Consider the following 15,872-nt stretch of genomic DNA (forward strand, 5'->3'; position numbering starts at 1 on the left):
ACTATATCTACTGGATCCCCCTTATCCGCATGCTTGTTAACCCCTTCAAAGAACTCTAATAGATTAGTAAGACAGGATTTCCCTTTACAGAAACCATGTTGACTTTTGTCCAACAAATTATGTTCTTCTACATGCTTCACAATTTTATTCTTTGGCATCCTTAATCACCAGGAGCTCTGGTTCAAAGTGGTTCATAAAGCTCGCAGGGCCCTACGAGAAGAGAAACATGCAGCTGGCACCCGGATCTCTGCCCCCTCCGAACATTTCCATGGCTCTTCGATGTGCACCCAGAGCCAATGGGTCAGGTGGCAGCGCAGCATCCCTGCCCACGTGCAGCATGCCCTGCCCGCAGCCCCACATGCTTCTTGTGCCCGGGGTGGTGAAAGGCCACAGAGCTGAACGGCTCTTCCCGAGGGCAGCGGGGTGCTGTGCCAGCAGCAGGGATCTGTGCCCTGCATTGGGCGGCTTCTTGTGTGTGAGGAGGGGGGCGCTCTGGGCAGCGCCTCTGGAGATCCGTGGGGCTGGTGCGCAAGGCGGAGCTCGTCCAGTGGGGGCTTCCCTGGGCAGCCCCTCGGGCCCGGGGAGCCTGGGCCACAGGCAGCCGCTGAATTCCCGACCCACCGTCCCCGGGGCGGCGTGTGCAGGGCGCAGGCACAGAGCGGGAGGCTCCGCGCTGCCCTGGCCCGCCCGAGGCCGCCTTTCGCTGTTGACTGTTGCTGTAGCTACGGCCCCAGCTCAGCGGCTCCGGGCTGGGCAGCTCCCTGACGCGCTCCCGGCGCAGCGGGGAGCTTTGGGGCCGATAACGCAGCGCCGGAGCCTTGGCGGTTCTGGAGCTGCCGCTGACACGTGCGGGGCCCGGGGGAGCCGCAGCGGGAGGCTCTTCTGAAGCCGAGCTGCTCCCGAGGGCCTCACGCCCGGTAGCTCCCGCCTTGGCCGCCCGAGGCCTGTCAGCGTTAGGAGGGAAAGGCAGCGGCAGCCAGGGCGCAGGCGAGCTCAGGGCAGGTAAGGAAGCCAGTGCCTGGGGCAGACGGGGGAAGGGAGAGACCTGCTGCCCCGAGGGGCCTTTTGGGGTTGGCGGGGTGGAGGGTGCGGAGGAGCTGGCTGTTGTGTGACGGGGAGAGCCTGTTGCACAAATACGTGCGCACAGGGGGGTCTGCAGAGCATGAGTGGTAGACGCTGGCAGTAGCAGTAACAGCTTAAAGCCAGCTGTGTGTTTGGGGGAAGAGGTAGGAGGCAGCTGTGCAGGGGAGGGTGGAGGACAGTAGCTGCGTGTAGGGGAGGGGGGGGACAGCACGTGTTGTGGCCTGGGAGGGGGCTGAAGCCAGCTGTGTGCTGGGCAGTCGGGTAAAGCACTGTGGATGCTGCCCAGAGCAGGTGCAAGTGCTGCTGCTAAGTGCCCTGCGTGCCTGCAGCGTTTTTGCTGTGCCCAGGTGTGTGTTGGGGGGGGGGGAGAAGTTGGCAGGGGGATTCTCAGACAGCAGCCCACCCCCAGGCTCTACCTGAGGAGGAGTCAGGTGTCTCCAGTGGATATTAACCTTCCCAGAAATCTTTACGCTCAGAACATGAGAATAGAAGCAAAATCTATGTGCACTGAAAGAGCACTTTTGAAAAAGGGGTTATTCTTCATAAAACAAGGTTTTCTGTGGTTGAAAAAACGGCTGCATTCTTTTGATTTACTTTTGAAAAAAAGTCAGAGGCAGGGGAAGGTTTTTCAAAAAAAGGACACTTTTTTCAAGAAGAAACCCTGTAGTCTAGACACATCCATACAGAAGAATGGGTCTAAGTCTAAGATCAGCCCTATTGACTTCAGTGAGACTGCTCTTACTCAGGGATTGCAAGATTGGGCCCCAGGACTGGAAATATTTGTTGTCAATATTTTGATCTCAGATTAATTTGCTGAAAGAAACATATACATCCCTCTAAAGTCAATTGAAGCAAAGTGCACAACAGGATACAACTGGATTTGCTCCAGTCCCACAGCGACAAACACCTACGGGATCTATATAGAATAGAGCATTCTTAAAACTTAAATACGCACCTGGAGAAGTGAAAAAACATACTGAGAGATCCAAATGAGTGCCCAGGCATCAGCTTCTTCAAGATGGGCCCTACAAAGAGGACAACAGAACCCCACTAGTCATCACCTACAGCCCCCAACATAAACCTCTCCAGCGCATTATTAACATTCTACAACCTATCCTGGAAAATGACCCCCTCATTCTCACAGGCCTTGCGGGACAGGACAGTCCTTGCCTATAGACAACCCCTAACCTCAAACAAATTATTTCCAGCAGCAATGCAGCACACCTCCATCATACTCACCCAGGAACCCACCCCTGCAGTTAACTCCAGTGCCAACTCTGTCCACACAACTATACAAGCAACATCATTACAAGACCTAATCTCATAAGCCACCACATTGGAGGCTGCACATTCACCAATGTGATCTATGCTATCAAGTACCAGCAATGCCCCTCTGCCATGTATATTGGCCAAACTGGACAGTCTTTACAACAAAGGATTAATGGACACAAATCTGTTTTTTTTAAATGGCAACACACAGAAAGCTGTTGGGGAACATTTCAACTTGTCCAGGCACTCACTAATGTATTTAAAAGTGTCTATATTATTTCAAAGCAATTTCAAACGTCACCTGGAGAGAGAAACTGCAGAACTTGGTTTCATTTACAAGTTTGACACCTCCAATAGCAATTTAAACAAAGATTTGTCCTGATCTGGCTGCTACTTTCCACATCATAATGACATAAAACATTAAGCACAAAGCACTTAAAATACTGACAGCCTACTCTATTAGCCTCATTTAGCGTGGATACTCTAATTGGCAATATTTTTTTCTCCATTTTTCCCTCTTTCTCTGCTATTTATTTGCATCCCTGGACCGCTTAGCTCAATTCATCTGAAGAAGTGGTTTGTGCCCATGAAAGCTTATGATACCATCTACATCTTTTATTAGTCTAGAAGGTGCTGCAGGACTATTTGCTGTTTTTAAAGTTTTTTTCAGTTATAGACTAACACAGCTACCCCTCTGAAACTTTTGCACCCCAGGAGTCCCATCAAATAAAAAACCATTGTACAGAAAACAGTTGCTAATTTAAAATCCATAAAAGCAGTTAAGCAAGCATCTGCTACAATATATAGCCCCAAGCCTTCACTCAAGTGCATGTAGTTGCTGTTTGCATGTGCAGAGTCCCAGTTCCTTCAGAAGGTGTCCTCCCACATTGAGCTACTTGTAGCATTGGGCATAAATGCTCTCTACCTCTCCAATCCCTAATTTTTATATCAAAGCATAGCTATCCTACAGCAAAATCATGTATCAGGAATTTTCTCACAATTAGTGTACATAAGTAACCATTTTCTGAAAATGTATATATCCCAGCAGTAGGAGAGGGGCAAGTAAAAAAAACAAAGATATTGTTTTATATCCTGAGAGGAAAGAAAAGGCAAACTATTGCCATACATTTTAACAAGCATTATTTTTACTGGGCCTGGAAATCAAGAAGCTGGCTTAATTTTTTGATTACAATTTTAATCTGTTATTTTAACAATTTAAAAATATTGTAAAGAAATTTGTTAGCAAGCTCATGACACATGTGTATGTCATCTCTCTCTACTCCACTGCTATCCAAGCAGAATTGTATAATTATTTTTGAGTCATTCTCAGAATTGCTACGGGAAGGATGTACAGTCTGAGCCTGATCAATAACTATCCACCACCACAAGCGGAGGAAACTGGATGAGAATGTTGTTTGGATGACTGCTGACTCATTTTCACTGAGAGTTTTCATAGTCTTATAACTTGGCCAAATGTGGGTGGATTTTCACAGCAAATAGTAAAAGATGCATCTCTGACACAAAGGCCACCATTCTTCCAAATTTTGCCTCCTCCCCCCCTCTAAGAATGGACCTAATGCTTTTCAAAGAAAAAGTCATCCGCAATGGTTTAACATGGGCAAAACAACTGATTATTTCCGAGTGTCATTCTTGAAAATGACTGAACTGTTTTGGCTGAAAATCCCCCCTTTCTCCCAAAACCCCCCAGAAACAGGCATCCAGCATGGCATGGGACATTTCAAGGCAAGCATTTCAAGTCTGGCCACGTTATAAGGACCTGTTTCCAGTTAATTATAATGGGAAATGTCCCTCTGGCTGTTTCGGTAGTCAGTGACACTGCTAGCTGCACCAATAATATAATTCCTCAAACAATGTTTTTTTTAAATCCAGAGAAAGGAGAAGAGCACAATATTTCACCAGGTACATTTAATTTACCCGGGGAACACCTAGAATGGACAATATTATAGGAAAGGAAGATAAAAGACTATCAATGCTGATACAAGGATATTCTATTCCTAATCAGCGAGAGCCAGTAGAATTGACAGGGCCTTGAGGTGAGTAATGTGTGTCATTCAAGGAATTAAGCACATGGGATGCCTGATAAAATTTGGCAGACTGAGTGTAAGCAACAGCATGCTAATGTTGTATCAAAAGTACCTGAAAATATTCATTGTGCCTCTTTCTCAGCAGCCCAAAATCATTAATCACATCATTTTGATTTTTTGGTGTTTGGCACATACAGTCATTTTTATTACAGGCAGTCCCCGAGTTACGCGGATCCGACTTACGTCGGATCCGCAGTTACGAACGGGGCACTTCCTCTCCCTGGTCTCGAGCAGACCAGGGAGAGGAAGCAAAGCGGCGGCGGAACACGCGGCCAGCTGACAGCCCAGACGCGTCTGGGCTGTCAGCTGGCCGCGCGTTCCGCCGCTCTGCTGTGCTCCGCTCTGCTCCCCCTCCCCCTGATCTGCGGGGGGGGGGGGGAGCAGAGCGGAGCACGCGGCCAGCTGACAGCCCAGATGCGTCTGGGCTGTCAGCTGGCCGCGCGTTCCGCCGCTCTGCTGTGCTCCGCTCTGCTCCCCCTCCCCCTGATCTGCGGGGGGGGGGGGAGCAGAGCGGAGCACGCGGCCAGCTGACAGCCCAGATGCGTCTGGGCTGTCAGCTGGCCGCGCGTTCTGCCGCTCTGCTCTGCTCCGCTCTGCTCCCTCTCCCCCTGGTCTGCAAACCATGGGGGGGGGGAAGCAGAGCGGAGCACGCGGCCAGCTGACAGCCCAGACGCGTCTGGGCTGTCAGCTGGCCGCGCGTTCCGCCGCTCTGCTCTACTCTGCTCCCCCTCCCCCTGGTCTGCAGACCTGGGGGACGGGGAGCAGAGCAGAGCAAAGCCACGGAGCCCGAGGGCAGCAGGATAGCCACGGCGCGTCTGGGCTGTCCCGCTGCCCGCGTGTTCCGCCGCTTTGCTCCCCGTCCCCCTGGTCTGCAGACCAGGGGGACGGGGAGCAAAGCAGAGCAAAGCCACGGAGCCTGAGGGCAGCAGGATAGCCACGGCGCGTCTGGGCTGTCCCGCTGCCCCCGTGCTCCGCGGCTTTGCTCCGGACGCCTGTGGTACAGCAGCTGGGGCGCTGCCGGTTGGTCCCATAGCGCCGCTCTGGGTGCCACTGGACCAACCCAGCAGCACCCCAGCTGCTCTGCCCCAGGTGTCCCCTAGTCAGCAGCTGCTGAAAATGACCAGTGGCTGACTACAGGAAGCCCCTGCCCCGGGCTTCCTGGAATCAGCCGCTGATCAGTTTCAGCAGCAGCTGACTTGGGGATGCCTGGGGTTCTTAAGTTGAATCTGTATGTAAGTCAGAACTGGCGTCCAGATTCAGCCACTGTTGAAACTGATCAGTTTCAGCAGCGGCTGAATCTGGACGCCAGTTCCGACTTACATACAGATTCAACTTAAGAACAAACCTACAGTCCCTATCTTGTACGTAACCCGGGGACTGCCTGTACTACAATTCCATGATTGTGAACTAATTGCACTGACTCACAAAAAAAGCTTGAAGGAGGGAATATTAAAAGAAACCCCTTATGATAAAACCACACTCAAAGTAAAAGTAGTACAAAGTAATCTATAAAATGTACCATCTTTAGAGCTCATTATTAATAGAAATATTAATTCCTAGAACTAGATTCTAATGTATACAATTTATAAGTGTTTGTCTTTTAACATATAATAAGTAGGTTTAGTGGTTGATTACTTTATATTATATTCTTTCAGTTATTCAAATATGAGAAGTTTACTCTGCTTGAATGTTAAGATAAAATATTATTTGCTATGCTAATGTTTTCATTTTCATGTCTGTCAGATAATTTTAATTATCAAGTTTATTTATTTCTTGGTTCTCTTTGTTTTCTGCCTCTTCATTATGTATTCTGTTAAATTTGGATTCTTAGCTGATACCTGCTATACATACTTTTTAACCAACATAGCCTTTTAACTTGATTTTTAAATCACTGTTTGCCTCTCCTGTGGTGTGACTGAATCCCAGAAACATACATCAGAAATACGTGTTTGCACTCAGAAGCGGATGGACTCCTGTATGCTGATAGATTCTGAACAAGCCACCCCAACATGCTGTATTTAAATAGAAATTACCAGTCACATAGTGAAAATCCTTGTCCCTTAGGCACCAAGATGAGACCACTAAACTCACAATTACTTCTGCTCTTATCCAGGATTGGAACCCAGCTCTTTGGAGATGACAGGTTAGCACTAGCCCTGGCAATAGCAAATTCTATACACTATTTGTGATACATCCTCTACAGTCACATAATATACTGATATAGGAAATAAAAATATTACAGGTATTCTGAGGGACTAAGATTTTTTATTTTCTACTATACTTGTAATGCTTGTATTCCAGACATCTTCTGGTACCGGAAGCCTGCATTTCAAACAAGGAAGAAGGTATTAGGCTTTGATTTATTTCTTAGTTTAATTTTTTTCCAAATTGTCTATTATTCTCCCTCCCCCCTCTTATTTCCCAAGACATTTTGTCTTCTCCATGTCTTCTTCAGCCCTGCAAACTCTTGGACTTAAGTTTACACAAATCAGGTGTAGGGATGTTAAAATTAGGTTTATTTATTAATTGAATAGTTGATAGAATTTTTATCAACTACTCAATTAGTTGATAGGGGAAAGAGCCTGGCTTAAGCCAGGTCCAGGACCAAACCTCACTGTAACTCTGCAGGGGAGGGGAGGCAGGCTGCCTGGCTCCTACTGCCTTTTAAATTGCAGTCACAGCAGGGTTTGGTCCCGGACTTGGCGCAAGCTGGGACTGAACCGGGCTGCAAGCCCAGCTGGAGCAGCTTCTTGCTGCGGTGAGCCTGTGCCCACAGAGGGAAGAAGCTGATTTGGTAGCCTCCCCTGATCCCCCTGGCACTGCTGCCTCTAATAAGGGCAGTAGTGCCGAGGGGCAGAAGAGGTGGCTCTGCAGAGACAGTGTTGGGTGGAATTGGCTTTTAAGTTGACTCCCACTCAACATTGGCCCCTGCTTCCCCTTCCTACCCCCCCCCCCCACTTGCTGCCTCTGATACAGAGACAAGCAAAAGGGAGGGGTAATGTAAGTAGTTGTCTTGACTAAGGGATAAGCCTAGACTTATCGGTTAGTCAACTAGTTGACCACTCGCTTACATCCCTAATCAGGTGTCCTACTGAATTCAATGGAGCTACTAACTTGAATAGAATTACACATCTAATGGATACAGCACAGCAGTGTACCAGTTACAAGCTGTTAGAAGCAGAGACTGTATTTTGGGAATTGTACCAGTACCAACCATATTTTTAGTGTTTAATGATAATAAGTGATCAAGATATAATGGGTCTGTTCATCATATTCAAACCACTTAAATTAAACTGGGGAGAAAAATCATTAATTGTCTTGTTGATTAGTGTACTGAAATATTTATATTGCATTGCATAGAGGTCATGAGAACTGCCTATGAATCAAATTCAAATACAGCTAGAAGACCCCACTAAGTTCACCTGATGAGATATTTTTTAAAAATCAGCTATGAAGAAAGCTTTCTTCTGCATTACCCTGTCAGCTAGTTTTTCACACGTGATTTTCTGCATAATCATCTTCTGTTCCCCATGTTTCTTTTGTTGTGTCTGGCCACTTAGCAGATTTATCTGGTCCTAAAGGCACAAGGTGAAGCTAAAGCACAAGTCATCTCACTCCTGAAGGATGGTTTAGGTGCAGAAAAGTATATGTTTGCAACATACCTTTATATCTGCTTCCTGCCTGTGTGACACTTTAGAATGTAGTAGAGAGCAGGAGGCAGGCAGGAATGACCAAGTTTCCTGACTGCAAAATATTATTTTTTACAGTTATTATGGATAGATCCTCTGCCATCAGCCTGAAGAAAACTCTGGGATTTTAAAAAAATGGAAGCAGTTGGTGGGCTCCACTCAGGCCATCGCTTTAGTTCTGCATCTTTTTTTCTAGCGGCATTCATTGTATGTCCTTAAGATGGAGTGCAGAAAGTGGGATATGGAAACACATACTCTCAAAGATGAGGACCATATGTCTGAGTGGACTGCCAATGATCCAGCAAGACTGGTGCCATCTCCTAGCAAAATCACTGAGAAGAATGTGTCCTTTTTGCCCAGGGGCCAGATAAACAGCACAAACAGCTCATCTAACAAGCAGTTTACACCCTTCTGTTACTCTGCAAATAGCAGTGTGACGGACAGTAATGGCTGCTCATCAGGTAACTGGTTCCATAGCCAGCCTTTTCAGGATGCAAAGCAACTAAACTATTTGGCCAACTCTGCTCTTTTTCCTCATTTGTTGGCATCCAGTGTGACTCAGACTGGAATTGTTCAGGTCAGTAAAAGTAGTGACTTGGATAGGCTCAGTCCTGCAGCCATTCCTGTTCCTCAGATAAGCCAGGAAACCATATGCTACAACAAAAACATGGAACAGGTATGTTTGCTTGAAGCATTCATTGCATTTCACTGGAGTATTAGCATGCATGAATTTTGAAGACTGCACAATTAACATCTAATGCATTGCCCTAAAAAGGAACAAGTCTGCTGACTTTTGTGTCTGCAGCGGCAAGGCTTTAGTGGGCAGGATATGGAATGTGACCATGTGTGTGGTTATGCTGTTTTAAAGACTGCGAGGCAGTAAAATGCTGCTGTGTTGACGATTTGTAGTAACAAATTCCTTTTCCCAAGAACAAAGCAAATTGTTCATCCGCTTGTTCCTGTAGTTTTGATGTTTATTCCTCTCTGCTTCCCTCCTTTAGGAAGAATTCCATACTTTGGTAGCACAACATCATGTGTGATAATAATGACAAGGGAAACTGAAGGTTGGGATAGTTTTTACAGTGATTACTATTATCTGTCTTCTCACTATGTCTTTTTCCTTTCCTTTTCTCCACTTTTGCATCTTATTCTTTTTCCCTTTTGACTGTCCCTTTTCTCTTTTTTTCTTCTTTTAGGTGCAGACAGCAGGACAAAAGTAGCTCTGCACCATCTCCTGCACCAAAGTAGCCTGATGCACTGAGTTTCTAAATACCCATGAAAAATGTGCTATGAACACCACCTTTATTATGCAATCTGAACTGTAGGGTGTGTCTGTGCTGGAAATTCAGTGTTTTCCCTACCATTGCACAGTACCCCCTGGAGATCACAATGGGAGAAGCAGTAGTGTTGATGAGGCACAGACTTAATTTTACTGCTGCCATTGGCAAAAAGTGCTAGTGTAGACAAGGCCCTAGTTGAAGACTATGTCTAGCAGGTGAATGGAGTTTGCTTGGGCTTTGTATAGTTATTTGAGATTAGGTTGCAGTGTGGAGAGTATGCAACACTTTCTGTGAGGAGTAAACTTCTGTTTATTGTCAGGCAGTTACAATTTGGCATAGGTCCCAGGAGATCCTAGATTTTCCTGTAGCGCCTAAGTTGCTCCTGTCTTTTTGAAGTTCTAGAGACTCCTAGAGAGAAAGAATGTATTTGGGTGGCTTCTGTGTAAGGTGCCTTCCACAGTGAGGCCTGACGGGGCAGCAGGAAAATGAAAGTGATGCTCTCACCAGACTGCTAGAGAAATACCAGAGGCAGAAACAGTCAGGCTACGTCTAGACTGGCATGATTTTCCGGAAATACTTTTAACAGAAAAGTTTTCCGTTAAAAGCATTTTCAGAACAGAGCGTCTGGATTGGCACGGACGCTTTTCCGCAAATCACTTTTTGTGGAAAAGCGTCCGTGGCCAATCTAGACGCGCTTTTCTGCAAAAAAGCTCCGATCGCCATTTTCGCAATTGGGGCTTTTTTGCGCAAAACAAATCTCAGCTGTCTACACTGGCCCTTTTGTGCAAAACTTTTGCGCAAAAGGGACTTTTGCCCGAAGGGGAGCAGCATAGTATTTCCGCAAAAAGCACTGATTTCTTACAGTAGGAAGTCAGTGCTTTTGCGGAAATTCAAGCAGCCAGTGTAGACAACTGGCAAGTTTTTCCAGAAAAGCGGCTGATTTTCCGGAAAAACTGGTCAGTCTAGACACAGCCTCATTGTTTTTACTGTTTGTTTAGATCCAGAAATGAGTTAGCAATTCACCTAATGTAAAGAAGACATGGGCCCTACCCCAAAGAATTTGCTGTCTAAGCAAGGAGGACAAATTGAAGGGGCAGAGTAATGAAGGGAGGATAGGGATTATGCACAAAGAATAGATCATTGCTTTTTCTCTACGAGGTTATGAACTATTCCCTCTCCTCTCCACAGGGCTTAACTCATTCTTCTACTGCTAGTGGCTGAAAGTTTTGTTCAACTGAGAGGACAGAAGAAGGAGGGCAGTGGGGGAAGGAGGGGAGATAGCCAAAAGTAGAAGAGGAGAGCTGAGAAGGAGACAAACTAGGTGAATGTGGAACGCATGAATGAAGGAGAGATTCATAGATGGAGAGGAGATAGGAGGACTTGGAAGGAGTGGTGGGACATTTAGTAGCAGCATTTTCATTTGGGACAGATTTTGGCCCTTCTTTATCTGTGCCAGGAGTTCTATGAAAGTAAGGAGCTAATCTCTATTCCTGCTGGGGATAGATGAATAGTGCCTGACATGTTCTAGTCAATAACAATGTAATGCTTGAAGTGCCTCTGACCATAGTATTAGCAGCTGTTGATTAGCTGAAAGCCCTGAAATATTAAGGATGTTCTTAAATCTCATCTTTCAACCAATTCTCTTTTTTCATCTATGACCCTCACTCAGCCCATATTCACAGAGTACAAGCAGGTAAGGCATTCTCAGCATGGGAAGGAATAGGGCACAGCTATTATAATATTATTATTTCAGTGGCACTTAGAGGCACTAAGTGAATCACACTCTTTTTGTGCTGGGCATTATACACACATGTAGTAAGAGCAAATCCCTACCCTGACCAGCTGAGTCTAAATAGAATGGCAAATGGGAGAGAGAAATGAAGTGATTTGGTGAACATCACTCAGCAGGTCAGCAATAGAGTCAAGAAGGGAATCCAGGTTTAGAAACACCTGCAAATCCCATTGGCTTTTGTAAGAATTGTATGTGCTCAGGACCTCTGGAAATCAGGTCCTGAATTATTACCATAGTACAGTAAACTTCCTTTAATTCGGCACCTTTAGGACCCAGGGGGTGCCGGATTATCAGATATGCCGGAGTACCGGATGGGGGGGAGGTCAGCAGGGAACTGCGCAGCGTGGGAGAGGGCGGCACTGCGGGACCAACCCGGCAGCACCCCAGCTGCTCTGCCCCGGGCTTCCCCAAGTCCGCTGCTGCTGAAACTGACCAGCGGCTGACTTGGGGAAGCCAGGGGCAGAGCAGCTCCAATTGTCCGGCTGGCCTGAGCACTTCCGGGTTCCAGTTGGTGTTGCACTGTCAGGAGTGCCAGACCACTGGATGCCGGACAACTGGAGTTTTACTGTAGGTCTCAAAACTACCAGCAAACCTGTTTCTCTGTGGTACAGCTTATTCTAATTGATCTGGGTATAATGTTTAAAACACTTGAAAATTGTTTTGTAGAAATGTTTTACTTCTTTTTGACTGGATTATAGAATGGGCTAAATTTTTCAAAGAAAAATGTTCAGGATTTTTTTTTTTTTCAAAAACATGTCTGGATTTTCCCACCAGCAATAATACTGAAAAACACTGTGGCTATGTCTATACTGGTAGATTCTTGCACAAGAACATCAGAACTCTTGCACAAGAACACATCCACACTGCCATGTGCTTTTATGCAAGGGCATACATGGCAGTGTGGACGCTGTCTTGCGCAAGAAAGCTCTGATGCACAAGAAAGCCCTATGGCTAAAATGGCTAAGAGACCCCTGCTGCACATCCACATTGCCCTCTTGTGCAAGAGCTCTTTCGAAAGAGAGCTTACACTTGTTAGAAAAGAGCATAGCTCTTGCGCAAGAAGCCCTCTCTTCCCACACTTTACTGTAAATATTCTTGCGCAAAGGTGGGCAGGCAGTGTGGATGCTCTACAGAAGAATGGCCATTCTTGCACAAGAACCCTCCAATGGAGACATAGCCTATGAAATAATTCACCCTTGAATATGTTTGTATGTATCATAGCAAGGTTTTCACTCAGGCCCCTTGCCCTGAAACCCCTTCTTCAGCCTCAAATCAATCAGAGACCATCTCTTGTGCAATCACCCGTGTCTTTTATTGTCCATGCCAGTTGCCCACCACCTTCTATTTACAGAGCTTTGTTTCTACAGCAAACTTGACCAGCTTCTCCATCTGGGTGGGGAAGTACACTCAGCCACTCTTTGGCCCTTACACTTCCCCTCAACAGGCTCTCTGGAAGCCTTATCTAGCCCTCTGGCTAATGAGGTCCACAGCTGTTTCCCATTACCCTCTTGGGCATGGGCTTGCTCAGATGACTTCAGTTGCCCTTTTGAGCCAGGCTGTAGTGACAGAGCTCTGGCTTAGCCTGCAGCCTGTCCAAGTATGTATAGTTTGACTGTAAAACCATAGGACATCAAAGACCGGGAAAGTGACTGAAAATATTGTCAATATTCAAATCCTTTTAAATGTTTTCCTTATATCTCACTAGCAGTATCATAGATTCTTGCAAGAGAAAGAATTTAAAAACACAATTTTTCATTATTTATGCAGTTAATTTAAATTTAGCATGTCACTCTAGTTCGACAGTGAGAAAACAGTCATTTTCACTTCTTGATTCCAGTGGTGTAGTGTAGAGCTTTGTGCGGGACTACTTTTTAAATCTTATTCCCATCCCGCCCTGCAATACCAACTCCAAACAGGTCCCTCATTGTTTCTTACATTTTTAACCTACTCCCACCTGCAAAACCTTAGATTCCTACAAATTCTGTAAGAAAGACAGATTATTTCCATGCTTCTAAAAAAACAAACAAAAATGTTGGGTGTGTAAGTATGTGGATATAATAAAAAAAATCCAGACACATTTTTACCATTAAAAGAATAGAATACATCTTTCTTAAATCATGTAAGATACTTTAACTTCTATTATAATGTATATGAATTCTCTTTCTATCACTCGTTTAAATTTAAGTATTAAAACTTTTATTAAAAAAAGAAAAATTGCTTTATATTGTTGAAATTCTAGTTATCTCTGCAAAGAAATGCTTAAATACAAATACATTCTTCTTTTTTATTTGAATAAAACAATGGAATTGCCTTTTTAAAACAAACCTCAAAGCTAGACTCTGAAAGGAAAGATTCCTTCCTGCTAAAAGGAAGAGATTAGTATATTTTCATTCATTTTGTTGGTGCTGTTTACAGAGCCCAGGACAGCAGGAACAGGTGATGATGGAGCAGATGGAGCAGCTGCAAAGGCTGGTAACTGAACAACAGAAAATCATCACATACTATAACCCAGGTACTATGTGGATTTCCTCCTAAGAACTCAGTACTGTGCATGGCAGCTGTTCACATTCCAACAATGAAATGCTGTCGTTCCCAGAATAAAATCAAGCTACTATGTGAGGTTGATTGGAGGAAGTAGAAAGATCTTCATCAGAGAGTTGTACTAAAATATTTTATTCACACCACAAAATGGTAACTTACCAAAAATGATAAAGTTTCTTTGACTCTAAATATTTCTTACAGACATTTCATGTGTAAAAGTACATTTCTGGTCAATACTAACAGACATCCACATACATGTGTCTACTAAAGTCTAGATTAAAAATCATTAGTGTTGTAATAAATTTCAGTGTAGTTGCAGGCACTGCTAAACTCTGCAATATTTTCTTTCTTTCTTTCTTTCTTTCTTTCTTTCTTTCTTTCTTTCTTTCTTTCTTTCTTTCTTTCTTTCTTTCTTTCTTTCTTTCTTTCTTTCTTTCTTTCTTTCTTTCTTTCTTTCTTTCTTTCTTAGGAAGGAATTCAGCAGACAGGCTTCTAGAAAGAACTTTCAATGCTGGTAATTCAGTCTCTTTCCCACAGTGCAATATAAACAACTAGAACAACTGCATTCTTTAATGGTACCACTGCCAGAAAATACCATCAGCATAGTAAGAAAAGAAGTATCCATCCTCTGCAGGGATTCTTTTCCCAACTTTGGAATGGGGGTGATTCCACAACCTAATTGGGACTGACTATATGAGGGATCAGCAGGTATCTTCACCCACTGCACAGAATCTGGTTTTGCCAGGCCTCTCTGCATGACTGTGAGCAAGGGGGAATAGAGAACAAAGCATGGAAAAGCCAAAGGATCTTGGCTGCCCTCCTGGAGGTATTCCTCCAAGGGGAAACAGTTTTCCTTTTGGACAGAGCTCTATAGTGCCCTTCTTCCTTCAATATTGCAATCATGGATCACCTGCATCCCTGAGAAAAGGTCTTCTGTCACAATTCTCTACAATTTCAGTTTAGCATCCACCGTGCCTGACAGGCTCAAGGATAATAGGAAGTCCTTGGAAGCAGTAGAGTTACTCCGTTGCAAATGAGATTGAAATTTGGTCCAGTGCTTTTCCATGAACAAAATATGACTAATTTTGGCAAAATGCTTAGGATGGCAGAGCTCACGTGTAGTTTTAAATAGTTCAACTAGCCCTGGCAATTAAAATTTCACTGATTTTGGTAGTAGGACAGGATCATATTTTATGTGGTTAAACCATTATTCAATGATTTATCCAAGGCATTTTCCAATATAAGCCCACCAAGAATGCATTTCCTTCCATCTTCCTTCACCTCCTTCCCTTCATAAAATGTATAAGCAGTGCAGTCATTGTAATGAAAATTATGGTCCAGTCATGTCCCTTTTACACAGCATAGTATGAAGCAGTACAGAATTCTTTGTGTGCCTTTGGGTTAATACAGTGTGTTTTTGAATAGGGATACCCGTTTGTTAAATTATGGGACTACTTTCAAATTGAAGTGTGGTACAGGAGAGTAGTTTTGGCAGTGGGGAAGTGCTGGAACAAACAGGTTTTGACTCTTTAAATTCTGAACTCTGGTTTTCTGTCCAGGGCAATGTTATAGATATACTAGTCCATACTTGTGCTAGAGTTTGATTGTAAAATGATTTTGTAAAACTCTTTGTGCATGGAGAGGAAAATATTAGTCAACATTTGATACTTTTTAAAATTCTTGTATAGATCAGAACTATTTTTTCACACTACTGAAGGTGCAGAGGGGGAGAGAGAGCAATGGAAGGGGAACCTGGATTCCAAACCAAAGTGTGCATGCCCTGACTCAGACTGGCAGGTCTTGGCTAGAATGGGTTAATAATCTTTCATTGGATCAATTTCTGTTGGTGATAGACAAGCTTTTGAGCTCCTTTTCAATTCTAGGAAAGATATTGCAAGTGTTACAGCCTAATGCAAGGTGGAATAGATTGGTTGGCATAAATAGATAGCTCCTATTTTAAGGGACCATTCAAGGTAGAGCAACCTTTTGACACCTCTCGTCATAGGACAAAAAGAAGGGGTTAATGGATCATAGATTGTTGTAATAAGCCATAAGTCCAGGGTCATAACTCTGTAAGGGTATGTCTACACTACAGAGTTAGTTTGAACTAACG

General features: G+C 44.5%; 1 protein-coding gene across 6 annotated transcripts in view; it reads left to right on the plus strand.

Moving 5' to 3' along the window:
• The first annotated feature begins 203 nt into the window (after nt 1-203).
• The window catches only part of LOC102452998 (centrosomal P4.1-associated protein-like), a 70,533-nt gene continuing 54,864 nt past the window's right edge, over nt 204-15,872 (plus strand). The window contains exons 1-4 of one of the 6 annotated variants that reach the window (XM_075924636.1): nt 212-1,002; nt 6,759-6,802; nt 8,225-8,822; nt 13,634-13,730. In XM_075924636.1, coding sequence (XP_075780751.1) covers nt 8,367-8,822; nt 13,634-13,730 — 553 coding nt within the window. In that variant the 5' untranslated portion in view covers nt 212-1,002; nt 6,759-6,802; nt 8,225-8,366. The other 5 variants (XM_075924640.1, XM_075924635.1, XM_075924637.1 and 2 more) reach the window with 5 other exon arrangements.

This window comes from Pelodiscus sinensis, chromosome 3 (genome assembly GCF_049634645.1).
Source record: "Pelodiscus sinensis isolate JC-2024 chromosome 3, ASM4963464v1, whole genome shotgun sequence".
Lineage (NCBI taxonomy): Eukaryota > Metazoa > Chordata > Testudines > Trionychidae > Pelodiscus > Pelodiscus sinensis.